At 37.5% G+C, this 27849-nt stretch overlaps 3 protein-coding genes across 3 annotated transcripts; all 3 read right to left on the bottom strand.

Moving 5' to 3' along the window:
• Window positions 1-3848: 3848 nt before the first annotated feature.
• Window positions 3849-10328, bottom strand: LOC128220450 (carbohydrate sulfotransferase 13-like). Its single transcript, XM_052928852.1, has 3 exons — window positions 9793-10328; window positions 6258-6322; window positions 3849-5521 (listed from the first exon to the last, which is right to left on the bottom strand). Exons 1-3 carry the CDS (start codon window positions 9896-9898, stop codon window positions 4373-4375), a joined length of 1320 nt encoding a protein of 439 aa, XP_052784812.1. The 5' UTR covers window positions 9899-10328; the 3' UTR covers window positions 3849-4372.
• A 6944-nt stretch (window positions 10329-17272) lies between these two features.
• LOC128219425 (mucin-5AC-like) lies at window positions 17273-19533 on the bottom strand. The gene is made up of 2 exons (XM_052927234.1): window positions 18544-19533; window positions 17273-18454 (listed from the first exon to the last, which is right to left on the bottom strand). Exons 1-2 carry the CDS (start codon window positions 19531-19533, stop codon window positions 17273-17275), a joined length of 2172 nt encoding a protein of 723 aa, XP_052783194.1.
• Window positions 19534-22365: 2832 nt separating this feature from the next.
• On the bottom strand, window positions 22366-26467 carry LOC128220789 (WAS/WASL-interacting protein family member 1-like). Its single transcript, XM_052929333.1, has 4 exons — window positions 26322-26467; window positions 25823-25936; window positions 24746-24853; window positions 22366-23947 (listed from the first exon to the last, which is right to left on the bottom strand). The coding sequence occupies exons 1-4, from the start codon at window positions 26358-26360 to the stop codon at window positions 23213-23215; spliced, it is 996 nt and encodes a 331-aa protein (XP_052785293.1). The 5' UTR covers window positions 26361-26467; the 3' UTR covers window positions 22366-23212.
• Between the last annotated feature and the right edge of the window lie 1382 nt (window positions 26468-27849).

Genomic DNA, 27849 nt, shown 5'->3' on the forward strand with positions numbered 1-27849 from the left:
ATTAGTAAGGTGAAATTTATAATCTGTTTATTCACCGTGTTGTTGAAACAACATCAAAAGCAAGTGCTGATGTCCTTGGATGTCGCAATGGAGTGATGTCATCGGATGTGTCCTGTGGTGTAGCAAGCTTATATACGTCTGCTGTTGAAGCGGCGAGCATTTTATATATGTGTGTTTGGCAAACACTGTTCTACTGATGCGCCGATTTATTATAGCGTCGTTGCAAACACTAAATTAAATTTTACAAGAAAAGTGATGTCAACAACGTAGCCTTTCTCTGGTGAATGAAGTTAACAAGCCTACTACATCATGTTTTTTGTTTATAATTATTTTGCAAAGAACAATAATACCGTTTTACCATTCGGTCGCAAATGTCGCAATCTTAATACTGCACTTTTACAGATTTACCATTTTTACAACTTTTTTTTGTCTTGGAAAGAGCATTTTTTTGCGTAAATATCTGCAGACCAATGATATAAGATTGCTGACAAAAGGTCAGATCGCAGATTTTCATATTTCCGTTCGAAAATTAATGTTTAATGGCTTAAACCGTTACTAACGGTTTAAGAAAAATGCATAAAACATCAATTTGAACTTGAATAAAAAAATCTGCGATCTATTTTTTTTTGTCAGCAGTCTTATATAACTGGTTTCCATGGATTTTTGCAAAAAAAATGGCTCGTTCCAAGACAAAAAATGAAAAAGTTGTCAAAACGTTCAATCTGTGAGAGTGCAGTTCCTTATAAGTGTTATTAAACTCATGCCACTTTTTTCGTTTTGGGAAAAATTGTATGTGTTTCACTTTTAGTAAGACCTTTAAAGAAAATTACTTTGAAGTTATCATAATAAATAATATTTTGTTTGTAAGATGATATTGAAGCGAGTTATTCGGCTAAATGGAATATGAGTCTTAAACCTGTTATGCTTAAGATACTTCGAGATCTTGGGGCCAGAGAGTTGTTAGAACTGTACTTTTCGTGTACATGGCTACGTTTTTACGTAAGGAACCTAATTACTGTTGATAAGAAGAATAAAATGGTAGCACTTTTACAAAATCCGCTGAAGACAAAAACTAGAATTGTCATGGTTACGCTTAAACAACCCCGAAAAGAATATTATAGTTGCCGAGTCAAAGTTTCGCGGACGTGATTCACCGACATTAAACGCTTAATATTGATAAGGTCGTATTCCGCATGGCTTGACTTTAATTGGGTCACTATTTAGCAAATATATGCATTCACTTACCAAATTCAAACAATTCCTTCAAAAATTAAGCTTTGATAGCAGCATTCTATTCTGAACGTCCCTCGTAGCTTTAAATATTTTTTCGGCGAAAGCTGTCAATAGAGACGTATGACCCCCTTGTAAGCCTCTCGTAGAATCCAGTTATATGACGTATGCTTATAATCGAAAGACTTTTGGAAATCAACTTTAGAGCAATATTCGGAAAAAAATCCAAATAAATAACAATATTTTATTCTCGCCTAGCAGCGTCGCTCTGAAATTGACCTACCTAAATATAACTTTTGAAACACCAACCCGCTTCATGAACTTAGAAGTGTAATGGTTGACTGTTCGTTCGAATATGAAAACTTTGGGCCGCGTCTAATCAGTGTGTGTAGACCACGTGATAAATTGTGTCATAAATGCTACGTCGGGAGGCAATATTTTGCTTCGAATGAAGTCTTTGTACAAAGATTACTTCACGGTTTCTTCACCATTTTAAATGAAACATAGCAGTCTACGCCGCTGACGGAGCCCCGCCTTCCGTCTATTACCAGAGTTTGATTGAGAGTTTAGTTTCTTAAAACACTTTTTAACACAAGTGTTTGATGAAACTAATCACCTTGTCAAACTTCAGTAATAAAACGAAGGCGGGGCTCCTTAAGCGGCATAGACTGCCCTTTGTTTTATTTAAAATGGTGTAGTAAAAGAAAGGTTATCTTTGATTGAAGTCTTCATTTTTAGCAAAATGTTGCCTTCCGTCGTAGCAAATATGACGTAATTTATTACGTGGTATGAACACACCGTCTAATGGAGTTGGTCGCAGATCGCCGAATAGTTACAATTTACAACCAGCATAACGTGTTTGTTTTGGCAAAATAACGGATTAATATTACCAGAAACCTCTTTATAGGTCCGTGGTAATATTATTAACAACTCATTGACGATTAATCAGCTTTTTTGTTCGGCTAAAAATAGACTGTTTTGTATATAAACTACCTGCTGTTGATCTTAAAAACATCATTTCTGACACTCAAGAGACAAAACAACATAACTTGGATGCCTCTTATCATTCTGATTTGTCAGATTAATGTCATTGTGATTACATAGATAGCTACATAGTTGTGCAAATATTTTGCTTTAACCATAAAGGGTACAATATATATTTATTGAAATAAAACTTGGCGCATACGTTCTCAGAGTAATTATGTACATGTTTAGGAAATATATATCTTTGCCATATATATTTTAACATTTTTCGACCTTAGCAAAACACTTTTAATATTTAAAGAAAATGATATGCACATGTTAAGTCCATCCTGCTTTCTCATATACTCTTCATGACATTGTTTACAAATTGATCGCCGTTTAATATTTCTTTTTCAAGGTTTCGCTCAACACGTATGGAAATTTTTGCCGCAATTAAATGAATGCTTATTATGCTATTTAACAAATCAAAAACTTTTAAGGTACTGCTTTGAAAAATGTCAAAAGCTAATTCTATTTTCCCTGCAACAAAAGCATATTGCTACGAGCTGCCCCTGGAACAAAGCATATTGTTACGTGTAAACAAAGTAAAAATCATTGTTACGCTAGAAGACAACATATCATAATTAGTCTACTTTTTACCAGATCGTAATTAATTTATGGTTGGTAGACTTGTCCATGTTGTTTCAATCATGTTGCCTAATTTGATACTTTCTGTTTCAGGATATATTTTCATTCGAACATGCCTTTGCCACGTGTTCTTGTCTGGGCTGTCAATCCAGTGCCGTAAAAGTAGATATTATTCAGTAATAAACAATAATAAACAGAGACGCCCCTACATTTACAAATGACGATATCTTGATAAAGGTATGTTTTAATGCATTGTAGCGTTGTTTTTTGTTTGATGTTTGGTCGGCCTTGATGCTTGTGCCGAGAAAATTGGTTACATTTCAGACAGCTGCAATGCATTATATTAAACTAGTTAACTGTTTGGTTTTGTCATAAGTTATATAATAAGTCACAGTCTTTATTGATTGATCTGTATTTATCCAATTATTACTATTAAAACCAAAGAAATCATTTAAATGTGCGATCTGGCCATAATACCTTTTAAAACACTTTCGGTAATAAAGATACCTCTGTGACACAGGATTCGAAAATACTTCAGCTTACTAAGTATTTCATTTATCCAAATTACATACTTTAAACTCTTTTTACAACGCAAAATAAACTTAATGAATTAGTGATTTTCATTAAGATAATTTTCTTTAAATGTCTCAGCATTCTTCAAAAAGACAATTTCAACAATTTGCACCAAATATAAAACGTAGACTTGATCCTTTACCCTGAGATTTTAAAAATAAATAGGGACAGAGGCTAAGGCACTATTGGATTGGTTGTGAAGACAAGTCTACAGCTGATATGAATCACCCTCGAGTTAATTTCCAAGGCAGAAACCAGAAATGATTTCATTTTTTAAGGGCCTAAAGAACATATCTATGTTGGGGCTCGAGGTGGACACCTTAACCACCACGTGGGTTCTTTTATTCTTGCCCTCGGTTAATTATACGTTGCTTTTGTTTTCGTTTTATTTTCAAGTTTATGACTAACTTCAAAACGAATATAGGTATTCGTCGTTTGATCATTAAATCATAGACATATTTGCAACAAAAATGTATCTAATTTTGTATTTTATGACAACAGCGTATGAACATTAAATGACAATTAGTCACGCTTTGACGTGACTGACCAAAGCAGAATAACAAATGACATACCATATAAATCATATACATGCAAATACGGTTGACAAAATTAGAACACGGACTAATTTTATTAAGGGCCGTTGGAGCGAGGTTAAACAATAACATGATCAGCGTGTGATATTATATTGTTTATGATTTCTAAAAGCTCAGGTGCCAACTTCAACAAATATCGTAAAAAATAGATCAAGAGTTAGTTAGTGTCACAAGGCAACTAATACGAGCATTTTTACTTGCGAAATTAAATATTCTTTGTCTTATCTGACAAATTAAGTTAAAAAGAGTGAAAATATAGGTTCTTGGTATTTCTTTGCAATCTACTTGAATAAGACTTTCACAAAAACAAGAACAGAAAACGAATTAGTGGTAAGTAGCTGTGTTAAAACTCAGAATGTTTCAAATTACATCTTTAAATCAAAATATTGAAATGTAGGAGTGTAATGTTTTGCATCCTGTACTAGCTTAGGCATTTCCTCATATCCAAACAAATTTGCATCAATACTTAATTCATCTTTGAGTGAATCTAATAGTTCCTGAGGTATCGTTGAGAAAGCTTCTAAAAACGCTTCTTTGCGATTATCCTTTCGACTACTCGCTGGACCAGATTGCGCATGCGCGGCTAGAAGTTCTTGTTTGTATTCTTCACTCGAAATATCTCGCTGAGAGTCGCGCACAAATGGATACTCAATGTGTTTACTTATAATCCCTCGAATCTGTAACTTCCGGTAAGCTCTAAACAAGGCTTCATGCATGGACATACACTTCGTTATCGCGTGTCGCATGGAGAACACATAGTCTGCAGCATCCCTGATGGCGTCGCGGTCTGATTCCCCTTGGAAATCAGTAAATTTCACTTCACTGTCGAGTTTCAACTCCTTTAACAAAAACAGAGTATCGTCCTCGAATGTTTCGAGTTTTCCAACGTACTCATAATCAAGCTCGCACGGCCGACAATGTTCGAAATTTGGCACAAAATGTGCGTCCCGACGAATGTTATTTTGTTGTGAGTGGATGAAGTACTGTATAAACTCTTTAAAGGTGATGTCGTTTCCACACTTGTTCGCCGTTTCAGTGTCATTGGGACGGAAGTTTTCTGCAATGTATGTTCCGATGAATCCCCAGTAAGCAGCGTTTGGAGCGAACAGTTTGTCAACATACCCTGATAAAAGTCGCTCGTAAGGTTCACGAACAAATATAAAACTTTTTGAATGTTTAAGAATGTAGTGAATTTGATCGAAAGGTAGACCTTTCGCCGTTTGATATCCTTGGTAGGCACGAATAGCTTGAATTTGAAATGGGTCGGTCACGTTTTTAAACCCGCTTAAAATCTGGAAAACCCTTTTCCAGAAAGTACAGCCGATTTTTTCTATTGCACAATACACGAGGTTGTGTTTACGGTTAATGGTAAGATGTTCTTTGACAGCATTCTCTGAGTTTTGGGTGTCGTAATACCGTTTAAGGACTTTACACTGCTCCTGTAGGTGACTTCGCCTTTTTGCAAACCGCATCCTCAGGTCGGACTGGGTTTCCGGCGAATTTGTCAAGAATTTCTGAAATGAATATAGCTAAACTGACGACGTATTTATGGCCGTTATGATTTATGCAAAAATGTTGATTAAACTGAACAGTAATACATTACCAGTTGAAGTATTTTCATTAATGTCATTTTTACGACCCATTTCATCAAACGGATGCTGATTAGTATGGCTGAGTTTAAGCGTGAGTCATATGACGTACGTTAATATAATAAGTCGTTCCAGTCCATTGGATTGTTTCTAATTGTATATAACATTTATTACCATTTAACATAACTGCTGTTCATCTATTTGATAACGGGCTCCTTGTTTAAGAAGACATCACATGATCATTTCTAATAAATGCGTTAAACGTTAATAATTATCACGTGTTACATAACAATTATAATCAAGGAAAATCAGTGTTAAACACCATTTGGTGTATGTTAGGCCTCAACATAATGCTTGTAAAATCAGAGTTTGCATTTTTATGAGGGCCAATGACAATCGAGGATGTTTCAAATTTTCCGTATGTTTCACTGAGTATATTTAAGTAGGTCAATTTTTCCATCAATGCTTACTTGCTCAACAAGTGTCAGTAGTAAAAGTTAGCATATACTTATTGAATGTTAAACATTATGCCTTTAAAAAGGGTGTTCGTTAAATATATGGCGATTGTTTTTGTAGTTTCTTGTGTAATAATTATTGAATATCCGTTTTCAGGGTTTGAGTGGTATACGTATTCATTGTCGTTACTCTCTAAACACGTTACCTTCATTTCCAGCCTGGGAGCTTTGTGGACCGCTGCATTGTGCTCGTACCCACGCCCACCTCGTACTGAATATAAAGCATGATGATAATAATAAGGCCTGAGATCAATGGCTTTGTAAATGTCGCTTATAATATCGTGTCGTTGCCTTTTATATTATCCGCGTTCTTTATATTGCAGCATATATATAATATTATATAAAAATAAAAATAAAAACGTGTTATGTGATGCGACTGGAACTGCATGAACTAAATTTGTAAACTCGAAAAAGACAGAAAGTATCATGAATGCTCATTATAGGTGCTGTTCGAGGGACTGGACTGTTTATGTTTCCGGGGTCGTATATAATTAGTTTGCAGAATTATGTAAGGCAAACGCATAATGTGAAGGAAATAAAACTGTCAAGCGTTTATGTAAACATCCATGCTTTTCAACAATTAAAAATTTATATACAAAAAACAACATATTTGATTATAAACACATTGTGGCAAAGGTAAATGATTCTCATATGAGATTTAAAATCTTAAAGTGACACTTTTATTCAGAATCAATACACACACATGTGTAACAAACAAATTTGATATGATAAACCATTTACTCCTTACTAAATAATGCTTTTTGGAAAATATCAATTACTGATTACAAGAGTGTAGCTGTGTAGCTGAGTGCTAAAAGATTTACTCTGATCTATCGTCTCATAAGGTAGAAATATTGTGTTTTCAGCACCTTTCATTCAAATTAAGCTCGGTACTCTTCATAAGAACCATTGTTTTCGACATTTGTTCATGCCTTTTGGTATATTAAAATAATGGTATTATTGCGGTTAATCTGTTTTGGGAGCAAAAGTGCATCTTTATAAGGTAGTAGCAAGAAATGATCAGTTTAAAGAGTGAATTCAACCGAGCCTCATCAGTGTATAATAGGTAAAATAAAGAATTACAGTCCGCCCTAAGCCGATATCGAAATTATACAACTATGCAGCTCCTTAAAAAGGAGCACCTACGGATTCTGACTTCAACTGGAACCAAACAAAAACATTCTCAATGTAATTACATGTAACTAACTGATTGCTCGGTGTAGTGCAAAAAAGATGGATGGCTAGCGTGCTTCGTGGGAATTGCCAGTTAAATACGGCTCCTCACGAATCTCCCCGCAGCCACCCCCGCAATAAATTTTGATTCTTTAAAAGACATTATTCTCTTGAAATAAAAACAATCGTCATAAAGGCGCAACATATCTCGCTGTTAAATGTGATTGCTGGCGGCCTTTGGGTGCATAATTATTTATTTTGTCAAAACGGAGCAACACATTGCTGTCTTATTTTATTGTTCTAGACATTCAGGGTCATATAAAAGTTCTTCCGTGACGGTATTAACATTAAAACCATTTGTCATAAGGGCGCAGCACATTGTTGCTTAATTATTTCGCGCAATTGGTGCATATATAATGTTTTCCGTGACGGCAAATGCGAACAAAATAAAAAAGATCGTCATTACGGCGCAACACATTGCTCTTAAATTGTTTCAGACATTTGTTCGCATATACAAATTCTTCTGTGGTGGTATATACTATATACACTAACATATTTTAATATCCTGCTTAGTAATGAGTACTATGAAATCCAGATCAGAATTCTCATTTTGCAATTTTTCTTTAAGCTGCACTCTCACATTTACCATATTTCCAACTTTTTTTGTCTTGGAATTAGCAAATTTTTTGCGTAAATATCTGCAAACCAGTGATGAAAAACTGTTGACAAAAGATAAGATCGCAGATTTTCATATTTCCATTCCAAATATAATGTTTAATGGCTTAAACCGTTAGTAACGGTTTAGGAAAATTACATACAAAATCAATTTTGGAGAGGAAATATGAAAATCTGCAATCTGATCTTTTGTCATCAGTCTTTTATCACTGGTTTACGGATATTTACGCAAAAAACTGTTCGTTCCGAGACAACAAAAAATGTAAAAACGTTCAATCTGTGAGATTGCAGCTTTAAGCAATTACACAGCAGAATCATGTTTTGTTCAGGCAGGTTAAGCTGTTTTGTACTTGTAATGATTTGTATAATCATCAGGAACTGTGTCCGAAAGGTCAAACTTGGTAATAATCACTCATTACATCCGATTTCAAATTTAAAAAGTTACGTTATCTCTATTATAAATCATTGACATCCCTGTTAAATAGTTGGTATTTTCATCATTTTTAGAATAAAGTGATTGCAATCGAAATAACACATTATCATTACCTCTGTAAAACTATTCGTTACTATTACCTCCGCTGTTATTTTGGTCACTTTTACCTCTGTTACCTCTGTAATGGTACACAGCTCTATGACCTCTGTGGAAATATTCGGTACTTTTACCTCTTTATAAGAAAACGCTTAAAGGGGCTATACACCGTATGATGAAATAGCGGGGAAAAAGAAAGTTGTCGAAAACTGATATAAACTAGGTATCGATGTGAACAATGCATTAAAGCTAATTAACTGGAGTACCACATAGTTTACAATTAATTTATTTTTCGCAGTTTTTTCGTATTTTTCCAGTAAAAAGGATTACTAAGTGTGTATTCCTAGAATAATTAATTCTTATGCGTGATTGGCTAGTCAATGTTATCACGTGATATTACCAAGTTAGGTATATAGATATAAAGATAAATATTCCAACGGTTTAGGTTAAGCCTTCGTAGCACAGTTGATGCAATACTGGAGAGCAATTTTGGCGACACCAGTTCGAACCCGGTCTACGACTCGATTTTTTTTTATATTTTGGTAGTTTTTGTTTACAATTATGATATCAAAGAGTAAAACATTAAATAATTGTCCTGAGATTTGTTACAGAAAAAAGGTGTTTTTAGTGCCAATCTGTTGTATAGTCCCTTTAAGTTCTGTGAAATGTTAATACGTTTCTCTTTGTCTGTATTTATGATACATTTGTCAGCTAATTAAAGATAAATATATAAAGGAGGATTTATTTACTCATGAGCTTCGCGATGCGGAAAGGTTTTTGAATTTAACGAGGTATTTTAATCATCTTTAACATTTAGATTGACAGATAAGTGAACGCAATTTAGGCAATTGAGATTTATAAAGGTTTTATTTTGCTGCGCTTAATAAAATGTGCTCGTTTGAGGGTTTATAGAACAATTAAGTAAAATTGAACTCACTTCAAAATATATGCCTATGACTTTATCAAGGAATGCAAACAATTGATATATAAGAGTTTAGAAAGATCAGGCAATACAGCCATGATGTATTGTGTTGTCACAAATGAGGGACTCGCTCAGCCTGGTCACTTGTCAGTGGTGGTCAAAGCAATCAACTGTAATGTGGTTGCGTGACCGCCAGCGTCATGTTTAATTATGCCACAATTCATCACAGCATAACGTTATGACAAGTGAGGGCTGGGAAAATAAAACAAATAGCAAACATAAAGATGTGCTCAATGTTCTATTATTCAATCATGATTCATGCTATACCACTCTTATATGGATAACAAGAGAAATAAAAGAGATAAAATCAAAATATACTTACACAAGCTTATAATGATGAAGGGCATTATAACCAGTCCTACCACTAGGGCCACCTTGGACGTTGTGCCCAGCTTTTTAAGAGGCAGCGCAAGTCTCAACACAGGCATGCCGGGAACAAGTCTTCTAGAAGTTTCACATACCTCACTTCTTAATCGATATTTACGATAAATGAGTAAATGTCTCTCTGGCCGTGGTATAAAGATGTAATCTAATTCATTGCATTTCCGAACATTTAAATAATAACCAAAACACCATCATAACACATTTTTAATTTATTTCTAAATGGCTATTTATCTGTCAACGTCTGTTTATATTTTAAGTTTTAAACGTATTCAAAATAGCTGCACAAACCGAACGACAAACAAGTGCGCTTTAGTAGTGTATGTATTCCGGTATTCAACTCTCCATAAAACACACACCTGGTAAGTTACTTGCATAATGTCCGATCTGCTTAGATACGTCCAGATAATTAACCAAATTCAACAACATTAAGACATCGCGCGAAACTAGATAAGACAAGACATGACACATAGTGTATTTTCCCTTAGGCGGTCCTTTATGTATGAAGAAGAAACAAAAATACAAATCTTTATATAGACGCTTGTCACCGAGGATGTTTGTTGTTGAATGTTATATTTTGTGTAGGCTTTTCTTGTCAAAGGGATGTTAAGTGTTGGTCAAGTCAAGGTTATTAATTGATCATTTATCATTATCATCACCTATTTACAACGGTACCTTATTATTTACGATCTAAATAAAATTGGAAATTTAAACTATAAAGCACATATATTATATATATATATATATATATATATATAATTATATATATATATATATATATATAATTATATATATACGTTTAATTATGACATAAATGTTATATTAAGTAATACATGGGAAAAGGCCTTCCAGCCGTCAAAAACGTGAAAAGCGTACCGTAATCTTGATTAACGGCTCTAAACCAAAGGACAACGCCGAGTAAAAATCAACAATAGCTGAACAAAACAACAAACATAGGCCATGCCGTTAATCAACGCCGTCAATGCCCCTAGCATCCGCTCGAGCAGTATTCTTTTCTCTTTTTACAAAGATTTATTAGGGTGCAATACATGCACCGGAACATCAAACAAGGACACTAGCTGTGAGCGAAAGTTTAAAATCGTTATAAACATAATTTGGTTTGTTTGTATTTAACGGGCTTTAAACCTACGGAGATGTCCCAATGCGGTGGCCATACACTGAGTGGTTGCATACACATGATCTCGTAACTATGCTTTGTGATTCATAGGCTTGCGGGCATTGTCTATAAAAAAAACTTTCAAAACATAAAATATAATATTTTTCAGGCCACTTCCAGTAGTCATATATTTTAACAAATTCAAACAAAACCAGGACTCATAAAATCATCAGCACATACATCACCGGCAGTGTGCTGCTATTACATGCAGTACAACGTATGTAATAGCTCTGGTTTTTCTGTAGGACACAGCTGTTTCGGTCAGCTTAGGCAACGGTTTGCGCAATTTGATCCGTCATGATGTGGGAGAGTGCCACGGGACACAAACATGTTGCACATTTGCCGCTATATAAAACAAGGAATGGTCATTGTGGTAATGTACTGGAACCTTTGAGTGGATACCAACTAAACGGTAAGCCAAGGGAATTTTATGATTTGTCATTTTAGCCACCAATGAAAGTATTATGAAACTTGAATTTACAGAATTTCAAAAAGATATCGAATGTGAACGTTATTAAACAATCAAGTTTGATTTTGATTTGCAATACTCATACATCTTACTTGTGTTGACTTTGCAGAAAAATGAACGCCTACCGAGTTATTGTTACCCTGTTGCTGGCAACAGCCTTACTGGCCCTCTGTTCTCTGGCATTTGAAGATGACGGTAAATGGACACTATATATGTGGGAATATTATGCTTTAAATTAAAGTACGCATATCGGTGGATATTTGAAACTATCAATAGCTGCAACTTTAAATGTGCATTCTGGCCTTTTTCGTATACGAGTTTCAAATACAAATCGCGCATATGCTGTGTTTTGTCACGGTCTTTTTTTAAGATATCACATTTTTGAGCTTTGATAATCTCTGTAGAAGTGATGCATTATTCATTGACATTGACCCTGCCCAAATACCCCCAAGGTTAAATTTTAGTCTTAATCTCAACCCACTTTACATCATATTAAGTGCATAACATGTTTTAAAATTGTATATGTGTTACTATTTTTAAAAGCTCATTCCCTCAAATATTATGCTAAAAAATATGTGATCAATCTTTTAATAGAAATAATATGGAGGCAAAACTGAACTTGAGTTATTAGGTTTTAGTTAATACTCATGTATATTTTGTGCTATAAAAAAGTAAAACATAAGTAAGGTTAAACAATGACAATTTGGAAAGGGATTCGTACTTAAGATTAAGATAAGACCTACGTTCGTTTCTTGGATTTTCAATGTTAGTCTGTAATTACAATTGTCTTTAATTTATTTAAATCATAATTGGCAGTACGTTGTTTTTTTTATAAAACTATACTTTTTCTGTACCACGGTATCTGTAACTTCTGCTTGTTCGTATAGCACCAACTAGTGTTAGTACATTATGTTTATACATGAATTAAACTAAATTTTGTACTAGTTGTTCGTACATTCCACAGTTAAATGTGAATATGAGGGCGATGTTTACGGGCCAGGAGAAAGATTCCCATACTATGATGGATGTAACATGTGTGTGTGTTCAATGTACGGGACCGTAGCCTGCACCCAGCGGAGTTGTGACTAGAATCACGGAACCAGACAGATAGACGATGGTGGTTAATCTCAATTATTGTAGATTAGAGTTTTTAAATGAAAAAGGACCTTTTTTGTCATGTTGTAGCCAACTTGAAACTAATTTTGTTGTAATAGTTCTCTCGTGCACTTTCAGGAAGTGAGATGTAAATAACTTGTAATTTACGTTACCAGAGACCAAAAGGTTCAAAACAATTAAACTGTTACTTATACAAAATCATACAGATAAGCTTGTTAATTACAATAACAGGTTAAAACTAACATAATATTTTCAGTTGAAATGATGATGTTTTAACACAAAACATGAATTAATTGTATACTTTTAAATTAAAACTCAAGATTTTTACCGAAAAAAATGAAAAAATAACTTATTTCATTCCAATTAATTTAAACAAAACTATGTTTATTCTCAATGTATTCCTTTGGGAAAGATTTATATAAAAAAATTCGTTTGGATACAATTAACGGGTTGGATTGAATTTGACAAAGTCTACAAAGTGTTGTATGTCCGTTGAATTATTATGCATACTAATAAACATATATCATGTATTTGTTTAAAGTGATGTTATATCTGCATGAGTGTACAAGAGATACACTTGAGAAATGTTTTGGTGTCAGTTATCTTACACCCATTGTATTATATACAGACTGTTGTGGATAATGTTAATCCAGAGAAAAGGCACCTGTGTCCAATGTTTTGTCTCACGATCATTCAGTGTGCACGCAAGCTATCTAATTATGCCGTATTTGGCCATACAATTATACAAAGGTTCAAGTGTTTCTACATTCAGACTGAATACATGTCGAGCTAGCCTTTCATATGCCAACTCGTGTCCATCAAGTCCCGCACAAATCTAAACCAAGGTGAACAAAATGTGCAAGTTAAGCTTTAGATTGGGATCGACTTTCGCCCCCAAAGCCCATGCAAAGCTAAAATTGCCCCAAAACAGCTCGACCCAAAGCATATTGTGGCTACATTTTAGCCAATTCAATACCCATTCAACACTGTATGAGATCTACACAAGCCAGACTTGTGCTCAGGTATCCAATATTGTTACTCTATTAAAATAGGTACTTTGCCAGACATGCCTGAAACTGATTATTTCAAAACCCATTTTGTTTAGAGTTACACCATTTTGTTTACACGCTAACCCATTCAGTGTCCAATTACTCACGAAGGGACGATTCTTAAGCAGCTAAGGTGCCAAATGAATATTATCTCTACCACATGAATAATACAAATGAGACTTACATGATACAGACCACGATTTGGTTCTACTCCAAGCCTCACCCGAGAACAGCTTAATTCAATTCTGCATTGTAGCTGCAGCCATGCCTTATCAGAACATCCCAAACCTGAGTAAGGCTCTATCTATACCATATAGTGCCCAATATATGTTAATTGTGTTAAAATTTAGCCGGGGCCGGACCTAGAATGATGGGTTTGATATTGCATTATATTGATTATCGAAAACAAATTCAAATGTTAGATAATTAGTTGTATTGTAATACCTTACATACGGCTTTTAAGGGTAGTATTGAAAACAAAACAAAACAACATTCCTATCAAAGCATGAAATATTTAAATCGAACGCTATTGAGGAGAAAAAGTTGAATTCAATCAAACGAACGGGTCGACATTAAAATGGTTTGCATCAAATATGTTCTAGATACGGCCAGGAGATTTGCACAAACGATTCATTATCGATGTTAACTATCCAATTACATCCATTCAGAAGTGAAAAATATCAAAAGCATTCTTTTGCTATTTCTTAACTGGTCCCAAAGTCAAATATATCAAATAATATTTATTCAGTCTTACATCATGATATCATGATACGATTGTCACGCGGATCACATATTTTCTTGAGAGGTTCAAAAGATCTACAAGGAATACAGAATTGTATTGTACGATTGTCTTATAAACATTTAACATCATAATTTTTTTTTTAGATTGAACGTGCATATATTCGTTATAGTAAAATTGTACAAAACACGTGGAGTTTCTAATATACATTTGTATAACGATATATAAATTGGAATACTGATGCAGGGTAAAGGCGGGTAATCTAGCCAATATTAAAACTGAATGGTATCAACTCACTTAATGGAGGTGTTCTATGAGATTATTGGCTGCATTCCACCACATCCCCCGCTGGGTGTTCAATAAGACATCGGTAACCTAAAGGTGAGATTGACCTTCACCAGGTTTGATGTAAAGCCGAAAATAATATTTAAACTCGGCGCTTGTGTAAAAAAGATAAATGACGAATAAAGCGTTAAACAGTCAAGAAAGAGAGGAGAACGAAAGAGGAACCGGCCGCTGTTAAATGGAAGCTGGCAAGGCTCTCAGCGCGGCAATTTGGCTCATGATGTATGTAGTCTAAAATAATAGACGTGTTATACGGGATTCTTCCAATCCCTAACGTCTAAACGGGTTTGTGCAAAAACAGGGGGGTTTTGAAAAATATTGAAATTGTATTTAGAGAAGTATTTTATCCTTGAAATAGATAATAAAGCTCTATATTCATATTTTACCATGAAAGTGCAAAGATATTTTGCATTAAATGCATTAAAACACAGGATTTACCTTTCCAATAAAACGAAACTTGACTGACACAGACAACAATTATGCCAGTCGTAACAACTCGAACATCTCCGGTAAGCTTCGAGATAGACCTCGCAAGTACAATCGCTACAACTCGGCCATGGCCGAAGTGTTCCGATTGTTGTAAAACTGTAAACAGCAGCCTTGCAGGTGCCCTTTATGTATCGTTATGTTTTGACAGTATGAAATGAGGGAACGCACATCAAACTCATAATAATTCGTTGGATATTTATTTTTTTGTGTACGGAACTAATATAAAATAACATTATCTGGTAATCTTTCTTGGTTTTATTATATTTTAAAGACACAATATGCTTTAACCGGGAATCCCGATCGGAATAACTACCCACTTTTGGTACAAAACAATTTGTACGTGAAGCATTTGCCATATCAAAAATCGTAAAAAAATCCGTCAACGTAAAATTATTTGGACTAATGCTGTATGATGACACGATTCATCTCCAATTGTTTGGCGGACTGATTGATAGCATTGGTGAAGGTATTTCTCTACCATTGTTGAATGTCTTTTATCACAGTAATCACCAATTAACCTAAATTGAATCAAAAGTGTTCCAAACACGACTTGAAAAACGGATATAACTGGCTTATGACACCCAAAACTTATGAACGGTTATTTATATCGTGTACAATGTATGGTTTACTTTAAAAACAGATTAGAAACGAGTCTTAGAAGTCATATAGAATTACAGTAACCTGCATACCAAATGGAAAATATGTGGCTTTTAAAGGCGAATTTACTGAATGTACGCGTATTAAATAAAAAAAAATGATGGTGCCGTCTGTTCCGATCCGAATACAGCTCCTGTTCTCCAGTTGAATAGCTGTTTTGGTGTAGTCTGAGTAAGAGGCTGGCAGTGGTGGGTACCATATTTCCGAGACGAAAAGAACACAGAAGTTCTTTGGTTGTGTGAAAGAAAACTCAATCAAATCAAATTTGTCTTACCGGATTTGGGGCATGTCCGTAGCGATGCTCTTTTCGTAAAGGAAATTGACCAGGTCTCTGTACGAAATCGTTATTATTGTCACTATTCGGTTATAAAATGACTTAAACACATCATTTCAGACCAAACAATGAAAACAAATCCTACTGAGGGAGAAATGTTACAAAAGAGAACGCTTATTGTGTTCTCATTCATACAGCCGATCGTCATCCAGAGTAGATGCAGAACCCATTATTTTGATGTTTATGTCTTTTACCTATGTTTATGAATTCTCTTTTGGGTTGTCCATAAGGACTAAGGTGTAAAACGCAAACATAGTTTATCACATGAAGGCGAAGCATTGTAAAACATCAACAATGCTGTATCATTTTTTATTAATTCTCAGCCCAAGAGATCACCATTGGGACCGAATCGCTCTAATCAGATAGCTTACTGGACAAAAATGCAGTCAAAGTACGAGGTAACTGTGATTATTTTCACCAACGCTGAGCCAATGAAATGGAGATTGTTACGGAGGAATATCGTGACGGAATAAAAATGTTTTAAATCAATCTGATTTATCTTTATTTTTTCACTTAATAATATTGTATTTACGAAGGTGTTTGCAGTATATACTGATTTTAGTAACTTAATTTCAAAAGTGTTCAAGGAACAGTCATCTTTGTATTGTTTATCTTCTTTAAGTTGCAAAGGGCGTCGTTATACATTATTGCATTTCAAAACATGAATGCTATTTCCAGCTATTTTTGTCACTTGAAAGTTACTTATTATATCCTTTTTTGATGCAAACATGGATTTAATTAATGCATTTCAAGTTGACATGTTTACAAGTTATTCATCTAAACTCATGTCACAAATACACGACAAACAGAGCACTAGGCGTTACAGACAATATGTATATATACTAAACATAAAAATAAATATATCCATTTTTTTCTTAACAAAAGTATGTGTAACATTGAGATAATTGCACACGACACGTTACATAAACATAACATACTATATATAGTCAAGCGATATGTTCTTATTGAAGAGTATATTATGTTAAACTTCTCAAACTCAATTTATCGACAACATAATTCAGGAATATACATATTTTGAAAAATCCTCATGTCTGGCTGGGAATAGGTCCGCAAGTATGGCTGGGAATGTTTCCCCGTGTCTTGTTAAAAATGGGCCCGCATGTCTGGCTAGGAATGGGCCCGCATGTCTGGCTAGGAATGGGCCCGCATGTCTGGCTAAGCATGGGCCCACTTGTCTGGGTAGAAATGGACCCGCATGTCTGGCTGGGAATGTTATCGCGTGTCTGGCTTGGAATGTTATCGCGTGTTTGGCTGGGAATGGGTCCGCATGTCTGGCTGGGAATGTTTCCGCGTGTCTGGCTAGGAAAGGGCCCGCATGTCTGGCTGGGAATGTTATCGCGTGTCTGGCTGGGAATGTTATCGCGTGTCTGACTGGGAATGTTTCCGTGTGTCTGGCTGGGGATGGGTCTGCGTGTATGGCTTGGAATGTTTCCGCGTATCTGGCTGGGAATCTTACCGCGTGTATGGTTGAGAATGGGTCCGCATGTCCGGATGGGCAGGTTTCCGAGTATCCGGTTTGGAATGTAATCGCGTGTATTGCTGAGAATGGGTCCGCGTATCTGGATGGGAATGTTTCCGCGTATCTGGATGGGAATGTCACCAAGTATCTGGCTGGGAATGGGTCCTCGTGTCTGGCTTGGAAGGTTTCCGCGGATCTGGCTGGAAATGTAACCGCGTATCTGGCTGAGAATAGGCCCGCATGTCTGGCTGGGAATGGTTGCGCATGTCTGGCTGGGAATGGGTCCGCACGTCTGGCTGGGAATGGTTCCGCATGTCTGGCTTGGAATGGGTCCGCATGTCTGGTTGGGAATAGTTCCGCATGCCTGGCTGGGAATGGGTCCGCAGGTCTGGCTGGGAATGGTTCCGCATGTATAGCTGGGAATGGGTCCGCGTGTCTGGCTGGGAATGGGTCCGCGTATCTGGCTGGGAATGGTTCCGCATGTATAGCTGGGAATGGGTCCGCGTGTCTGGCGGGGAATGGGTCCGCGTATCTGGCTGGGAATGGTTCCGCATGTATAGCTGGGAATGGGTCCGCGTGTCTGGCTGGGAATGGGTCCGCTTATCTGGCTGGGAATGGCTCCGCGTATCTGGCTGGGAATGGGTCCGCGTGTCTGGCTGGGAATGGGTCCGCACGTCTGGCTGGGAATGGGTCCGCATGTCTGCCTTGGAATGGGTTCGCGTATCTGGCTGGGAATGGGTCCGCGTGTCTGGCTGGGAATGTTACCGCGTATCTGGCTGAGAATTGGTCCGCGTGTCAGGCTGGGAATGGGTCCGCGTATCTGGCTGGGAATGTTACCGCGTATCTGACTTGGAATGGGTCAGCGTATCTGGCTGGGAATGGGTCCACGTATCTGGCTGGGAATGGCTCCGCATGTCTGGCTGGGAATGGGTCCGCGTGTCTGGCTGGGAATGGGTCAGCGTATCTGGCTGGGAATGTTACCGCGTATCTGGCTGGGAATGTTACCGCGTATCTGGCTGGGAATGTTACAGCGTATCTGGCTTGGAATGGGTCAGCGTGTCTGGCTGGGAATGGGTCCGCGTATCTGGCTGGGAATGTTACCGCGTATCTGGCTGGGAATGTTACCGCGTATCTGACTGGGAATGTTACCGCGTATCTGGCTGGGAATGGGTCAGCGTGTCTGGCTGGGAATGGGTCCGCGTATCTGGCTGGGAATGGTTCCGCATGTATAGCTGGGAATGGGTCCGCGTGTCTGGCTGGGAATGGGTCCGCGTATCTGGCTGGGAATGGGTCCGCATGTATAGCTGGGAATGGGTCCGCGTGTCTGGCTGGGAATGGGTCCGCGTGTCTGGCTGGGAATGGGTCCGCGTATCTGGCTGGGAATGCTTCCGCATGTATAGCTGGGAATGGGTCCGCGTATCTGGCTGGGAATGGGTCCGCGTGTCTGGCTGGGAATGGGTCCGCGTATCTGGCTGGGAATGGGTCCGCGTATCTGGCTGGGAATGGGTCCGCGTGTCTGGCTCGGAATGTTGCCGCGTATCTGGCTGAGAATTGGTCCGCTTGTCTGGCTGGGAATGGGTCCGCGTATCTGGCTGGGAATGGGTCCGCGTATCTGGCTGGGAATGGGTCCGCACGTCTGGCTGGGAATGGGTCAGCATGTCTGGCTCGGAATGTTACCGCGTACCTGGCTGCGAATGTCACAACGTATCTGGCTGTGAATGGGTCCTCGAGTCTGGCTTGGAAGGTTTCCGCGTATAAGGCTGGGAATGGGTCAACGTGTATGGCTGGGAAATGTTTCCGCGTGTCTGGCTGGGAATGGATCAGCATATTTGGCTGGGAATGGGTCCGCGTGTCTGGCTGGGAATGTTACCGCGTATCTGGCTGAGAATTGGTCCGCTTGTCTGGCTGGGAAGGTTTCCGCGTTTCTGGCTGGAATGTACCCGCGTGCCTGGCTGGGAATGTTACCGCGTATCTGGCTGAGAATTGGTCCGCTTGTCTGGCTGGGAAGGTTTCTGTGTATCTGGCTGGGGATGTACCCGCGTGTCTGGCTGGGGAAGGGTATACGTATTTGGCTAGGAAGGTTTTCACGTATCTGGCTGGGAATGGGTCCGCGTGTTTTGCTGGAAATATTCCGGCTTGTCTTGTGGGAATGTTCCCGCGTGTCTGACTGAGGATGGGTCCGCGCGTCTGTCTTAGCTAGTAGGGATAGTGACTGTTACGAAAAAGCACAATTTAGCTGGTAGGCAGAGTGACTGAAACGAAAAAGCAAAAGCTAGCTAGTAGGTACAGTGACTGTAACGAAAAAGCACAAGCTAGCTAGTAGGTAGAGTGACTGTTAAGAAAAAGCACAAGTTAGCGAGTAGGCAGAGTGACTGTCACGAAAAGGCACAAGCTAGCTGGTAGGTAGAGTGACTGTTATGAAAAAGCACAAGTTAGCTAGTAGGCAGAGTGACTGTTACGAAAAGGCCCAAGCCAGCTGGTAGGTAGAGTGACTGTTACGAAAAAGCACAAGTCAGCGAGTATGCAGAGTGACTGTTACGAAAAAGCACAAGCAGGCTGGTAGGTAGAGTGACTGTAACGAAAAAGCACAAGTAAGCGAGTAGGCAGAGTTACTTAACGAAAAAGCACAAGCAGGCTGGTAGGTAGAGTGACTCTTATGAAGAAGCACAAGTTAGCTAGTAGGCAGAGTGACTCTTATGAAGAAGCACAAGTAAGCGAGTAGGCAGATTGGGTCTTATGAAAATGTGACTGTTACGAAAAAGCACAAGTTAGCTTGTAGGCAGAGTGACTATTATGAGGAAGCAAAAGTTAGCTTATAGGTAGAGTTACTGTTACGAAAAAGCACAAGTAAGCGAGTAGGCAGAGTTACTTAACGAAAAAGCACAAGCAGGCTGGTAGGTAGAGTGACTCTTATGAAGAAGCACAAGTTAGCTAGTAGGCAGAGTGACTCTTATGAAGAAGCACAAGTAAGCGAGTAGGCAGATTGGGTCTTATGAAAATGTGACTGTTACGAAAAAGCACAAGTTAGCTTGTAGGCAGAGTTACTCTTATGATGAAGCAAAAGTTAGCTTATAGGTAGAGTTACTGTTACGAAAAAGCACAAGTTAGCTAGTAGGTTAGTGGTGTAAAGGAAAGTGTATAAAACGCGTTTTTGTCTGCAACGAAGGCGTTTTATGTACACTTTTAATGAAATGAATGTCATATAATAAGTGCAGATAGATTTAATCTCACCCATAAAGGTCGTAATGGTATAATATAGGGATGCAAACGAATATTCGAATATTCGATCGAACGTTTGGTATTCGAATGTCAAAATAGGTATTCGAATATTCGATGTTTTTGTTGAAATAATAAATTAATACACTTTTTGCCTACAACTGTCATCTTCGTCTGTCTTGTTTTTACAACGACCCCTAATGCCATAGGTGTGAACTTGATGACACTATACACGCGTCATATCGGATATATCGCCGGGAACTATAAACAGTCCCCGTAATTTTGCATTTACTGGCTGTTAGACAAGTGACATAAAACACATTCCAATTATTTTGGGTACATTTAAATGACCATGCCAATTAAGGGTTTAAGAGATCGGCCTTTATACCAATGTTTTGTCTTCACTGCTAATCAAGCTTGGCGATATTGCTCAAATCGCCTTGATGATACGAAGGACATGTGCTAGTTACTGTTTCCATGTTTTCAATATAACGCTCTTGCGTACAAAAATTAACTGAAAGTGTATGGTTTAACGTTTAAGGATATATGTCCTGTATTGTTGTACAATACCTAAGACAAAAGCGACGTTTAGACATGGTGTCGTTTTCTATAAATATATTTCGTAAACATCAATCCCAGAACGAGGCTGCAAGTCCCACGTTGGCGCATATCGTCATTTAACCGGGACAAACGCAATTCCCTGATCTTATTTTGCATTTTTTACAAAAATGAACACTGAGGTTTGTTTTTTTGTTAAAGATATATTGCTTTTTCTTGGGATATATTTTGTAAATGGGAAATTCAGAGGCTAATTTGTGGAACAATAAGGGTCCGTCGCGTGTACCGAATACGACCAGGAAGGGTAACAGGGCCCCCACTATTACTTTAGTGAATAATAATAGTTTACTACAATTCTTAAAGGTTCATTTTGGTGTTCGAATATTCGAATATTCGATCGAAAGAATTACCGAATATTCGAATATCACTTTTGCCATTCGTTTGCATCCCTAGTATAATACAATAGGTGCAAAGATCCTCTGTGAGAATGATGTCTAGAAATTGCATCTGTCACTTTTCACTTGAACAATATATGATCAAGTTTTGTCTGTTAGAGAAAAGGGTCGATAACTTTTCAATTCGTTTGTTATTGCATCAGAAGTCGTCTTTCCTTCTTGGTGTTTCCTGGCATATATCAGGAATTATTTTCATTTCAAGTGGCAAAATAGGGATGTTTATGATGTTGCTATTTTGTCTTGGGTGTTTTACTTAAAATATTTCAAACATCAAACACAACAGAAAAAAATAATTACTTTGTTTAATACTGATTTCTTCAAGCTCAATCATGACGAATGTTGATGTCTTGAAAGAGTACTCTTGTTCGTTTTGGAAGACCATGAGAAAATGAGTGACGCCATAGAACACTAAACCACTCCCTACCTGAATTAATTTTATAAAAATACTTGCTCACAAATTATTAACATAGAAAACATCATTCGGAACTCCTCGGCCATTGTTTTTAAAAACAACCTCGGATGTATATGCCGGTACTTCAGTTGAAGTAGTTCGTATTTTTTTTAATTATATCGTTAATTAAATTTAGTGTTTCAGAGTTGTATTTATTGATCTAAGTTTAAATTGATTACCAGTGAAATGTATTATTGCAAACATAATTAAGATTCCCAAGAGTTAAGACATAAAGTTTAACTGCTAAAAAAAATACTACGCGATCTACTTGCAGCGGACTTAAACGAACCTCTTTTTAGGTATGTAAACCGTCCAAATACATCCGAGGTTGTTTTTAAAAAAAATGGCCGAGGAGTTCCGAATGAGAAAACATAAAGCTTGGAGAGTTATTTTAATTGGTGTTATTTCGAAGTGTACATAATAATATTATGATGTAATAAATAAGAAGCCAACATTCAAAACAAATCCTGTTGCTAATGAAACGTAATATGATGAAATAAATAAATTAATGCATGAAACACAAGAACTTAGTGTACAAATGGACAAACACACCTTCATCTCCGACAGACGATAGCCATAAATGTGTGAATCGATAATAACTCCATAAAAACGAATTAAATATTTTCCGTAATTATTTTGAAAATGATAGATTGTGTTTCTTGAAATCGTAACTGACAGTAAGGAAATATATTTTCTTTAAAAGCATTCAAAAATGTTCCTTCAAAATGACTGATAAAACGTATGAAAACTGTTCACTGTTTAATACAATGCGTATTGATATTTTTTCTTGGTTTCACATCATGTTGAGCACCGTGACGCCAGCATTTTACGACTGGTTAAATCCTTTTGGTGGCGGCGGAGTTCTCATATCCGGCGCGTCTGGAACCAAAAACGAAGGTTCTTCCATTCTCGCTGCGAATTTATTTAAAAGGATGTCGAGCAGTGGCGGAGGCGGTGGCGTATTCGTGGCTAGCATCACCGGGACCGGATACGGTGCGTCTTTCTCCGGAACGAGGTTTTCCCGAAGCGGAGGCGGTCCTTGATAGTCTGTCACGTGCGAGGGACCCTCACCGGACATCCCTGACCGCTGTTGTATCTGCGGCGGTCGCATATCGCCACTGTCATTACCGTTGGGGTCGGATCCAACCGACATTAAGTCAGGGGTCAGAGGAGGCGGTGGGCCAAGGTCGTTACCGATGAGAGGCGGGGGCATATCTCCATTATTGTTTTCCTTGTTTACATTAGGTATCATTGGTGGTTCTCCTATATTAACAACGGGCGGTGCTTGACCATTTACATCTAATGGTGGGTTGAAGCCGTTGTGCGCTATTGTAGGGGGCGCTCCATCACCAACAGTAGTCGGAGTGCTACTTCTCTCAGTAACGTCATCATAAGTGATCTCACAATCAGTGGCCCGAGTCATGGACAGGGTGGCCCCCTTCAGAGGCGGCGGCATGTCGTTCATCACGTTCAGCCAGAATACATTGTTGCCCACACATAACCTGGAGATCATCAGACCCGCCTTGCGCCGTAACGAGGCAAACTCCACCTGTTTACAGTACTGAAAAAGGAAGGCCCAATACCTTAATTAGACATTTCTGTGCATATTAACTCGCAGGACGTTATATTTGTATGATTTACTTCGTTTGTTAATTCAAACTATATAAGCCCAAATATAAAGTAAACGCTTTCAAATAAAAAAATCATTCACAGTTCTAATGCATGAAATTCTTCTTTTGATTTTCATAGAATTTAGCCGCGTTTAAGACGTTTTTAAACCACATAAAGAGCCACACAGCGAATGGTGCATCAGGTCGCGATTGCATATTGGAATATTCCAATGTGGAAAGAGACACGCTCATGTTTTTGGTTCAGGAATTAGTCTCCCTTTAAATGCCCCTAAACACACGTGTTTTATCATTATTTTACTCTATGATATCAAAAGCACTTTAAGCACTAGGCCACCAGGACATATGCAAAAGTGATGGATATTTTAACCTTTTAACAATACATTGATAACATCACGTGATACTTTCAATCAGCCAATCACGCAACAACAAAGCCGTTATAAACTCTAATGAAAAGTGTGGTCATTTAAGGTATGATATTTCAGATTTTATCACTCAAAAGTTATGTTTGTTCTACATGTGTATGTATTGATTTTGAAAAAAGTGTCTATTTAAATGTCTCAATGAAGACGACATGTCACATATGCTGGAAGGCTCCGGATCCAGCTTTTGGTATCTTATTTTCATTACTTCTGTCGATTTTCCGCACTTTGTTTTGTAATAAAAAAAACAACAGCGCATTTTACAAAAATTTAAATTTCTCAATGAAGACGTCATGTCTGCATCGTTACCTTTTGCTTGATGAACATCGCCTTGTCCTCGTCATTCAGACTCCAGTATGGGTCGTAGTCGTTCACAAAGCACGACTTCAGCCGCTTGTCCTTGATTGCTGTCAGTTGCTGAAATAGCCATTACAGCGATTATAATATGTTCGTATCTTAAAGCTACACTCTCACAGATTGAACGTTTTGACAACTTTTTTTTATTTTTTGTCTTTGGACGAGCCAATTTTTGCGAAAATCCATGGAAACCAGTAAAATAAGATCGCAGAATTTTAGAAGTTCAAAAAATGATGTTTGATGCATTTTTCCTAAACAGTAAGTAACGATTTAAGCCATAAAACATTAATTTTCGAACGAAAATATGAAAATCTATGATCTGTTTTTTTGTCAGTAATCTTATATCATCGGTTTGCAGACATTTACGCAAAACTTTGCTCTTTCCAAGACAAAAAACAATAAAGTTGTACAAATTGTATATCTGTGAGAGTGCAGCTTTAATAGCGTGTGTTTAGCAAACACGTTTTTCTATACAAAACATTAAACGGGAATTTTCAGAATAAAATGTCCATCATAATCATTAGCGAAACGCATCGCTTATCTGTTCGAACGAGACAGAGTGTTGCTGTTGTTGCCAAAATGTAGTTTTGTATCATGTCACTTGTTTTTGCAACAGTCAAATGTAACCATGCCCCCCCCCCCTCCCCCCACAGGTCCGCGGGATACCAGGTATAGCGGAGGAAATGGGTTGTGTTTATTTATCTTCCAGGTGGCCCCGCAGTGCCGAGTAAATGCGGTGGTTTTGTTCTCGCGGCGAAAATAGCGGCTAATGGGCTTTACCTAGGATCTCTCTGGGTTACGGGGGCATTTCGCGCGGATTTTACCAGTAGTTTGTCCCAGCAGGTCGAGAATTTTACCTCGGGTTGGCTAGACCGAACATCATAGTCCCCGCTATACCCCGGACCTTGGGGGCCGTGGTTACAATTGACTGGTGCATTACCTCTATGCTCTTTCTGCGTATGATGTTAGTTCATAAAAAAAACATTATTTAAGATAGTTTTATTAAATACAAAAAACTGGAAAACTTACTTTCTCTCTGTCGTTTATGATTGTCAGCTCCTCAATAGGAATCAGTTCCGGATCCGGCATATCTACCGGAATTGACGTCACAATGGACCAACACGACGCCGGTCGTAATACAGCCTAGAAGAAATAACATAATTACTAAAAACGTGTTAAATGATTGTGAGAATATAATATATGCATCAACCGTGTGACACGAGTGTGGGTCCGTGTGTTGAAGCCGGTAAAACATTTGCTAATGCCATTAATAATGTAATATAGTGATACTCTGAGATATGTTAAAATAAGTTTACATTTTGATAACATATAGCTGTAAGAGTCCTTATATGTATCTTCACATTTAATACGCAGTTTGACTTGATTTGGCCGTTCTGTTATAAAACAAGTCAGCATTTTGTTACAATAACGGTGAATGCGAGTTCAGGACGAGAACAAAGAAAGAAACAATACATATTCTAAACATTTTCACAAACATTGTTTATCATTTATAAAAAAACTTACTTACCAGTAAAGCCGAGCTTAAGAAAACACATGATATCCACATTCTGATTTATGACCACAAAATTGCTAAACTAAATCAAATGTTTGGTAAGAAATCTTTGAAATGAGTTCAATCCTAGTCGCAGTTAAATAATAACAGACCATCGCTCGCAATAAAAACTATAACCCTTTCCCGTAAGTGGTGATGTTGACAAAAATTGACAGACAGACAAACGTATCTTACCCTTTACAAAATGTTTTGTCATGCGGCCGATGATCTAATCACTCAAACTGTCTTTAATTTGTATATCATAATTAATACGTTAATCCCGTCCTCACGATGAAAGCATTTTATAACTTATCAGTTTCCAAACCTGTCGTTTCAAATGGGATTTAGATAAAACTGGAAATTGTTATCAAAGACCTTTTCTTTCACTCGCCTCCCACTTTGAGATGAATTGCAATTTACTGCCGACTTTTGTTCGGTGTTGGTTAAAGGTAATTGATATTTACTGATAATTTACGTGGTTTTGTTTAAAATCGTGAATGAAAATGTTGCCAAATTAGGTACAATTTACCATAAAGGACCTGTTTTTTAGCAAAACATTAGCTTTAAATGTTGAAGGCTATGCCACTGAGCTGTTTTTGTTCATTTATCTTTCTTGCTTTTAATTAAGTCGGTGATTTCATGCACGTACTCGTGATTTTTGCTTAAATGACTCAAGTCTATATTATATTTAAAGGCATGGAAAGGGTGTGATCTTTAAGGCTGCCAATCAAAGTAGCTTTATAAGGAACAGTTTTTACCGCAAGCGTTGTCAAACAGGTCAACATATTAAAGAGTGTCTTAGTTCGTTTTGCTGTCACATTGCCTATGTTTTCCGTTTTTGAACTGTGAATACGCAATATGGGGTGTGGAATTCATGGCCATTGGATACTGGCTTAAGACATAAAACTTATTATGCAATAACATGCAATTTGTGTGCTTAACGTATGATGGCAGTAACACGTGCTTGCTTTATATAATGGAGAAACGTTCATCAATTCTATTAATTCGTATGTTGAAATGACGCTCGAATAGGATGCCAACACATCCCCTCCCACCCCCACCGCCCATCCCATCGTTAAGAATCATACTATCTACGTGTGTAACAAAAGAAAATATGAATCAAATTCCACGTGCATTTTTACAAGGGAAACCATGTACCTAATATCTAACAGTATTGGTGAAATAAACTGCCAAGCCATTTAATAGCGTAAGTCAATTTGTTTCGACAGAAAATTTCATGGCTCAGTATGTACATCTTTCAAGGCAATTCATCTTTTATCAGTGTGTGTATACCACGTGATAAATTACGTCATATACGTTCGTCGGAAGGCAAAATATTGCATAAAATGAAGAGTTAAAACAAAGATATCTTTTCGTTTAGTTCATCCATTTTAGATGAAACAAAGGGCAGTCTATGCTGCTTAACGAGCCCCACCTTAGTTTTATTTCCGGAGTTTGATAAGGTGATTAGTTTCATCGCATACTTCGACAAACCTGTTTCAAA

The sequence above is a fragment of the Mya arenaria genome, chromosome 15 (genome assembly GCF_026914265.1).
Source record: "Mya arenaria isolate MELC-2E11 chromosome 15, ASM2691426v1".
Taxonomy (NCBI): domain Eukaryota; kingdom Metazoa; phylum Mollusca; class Bivalvia; order Myida; family Myidae; genus Mya; species Mya arenaria.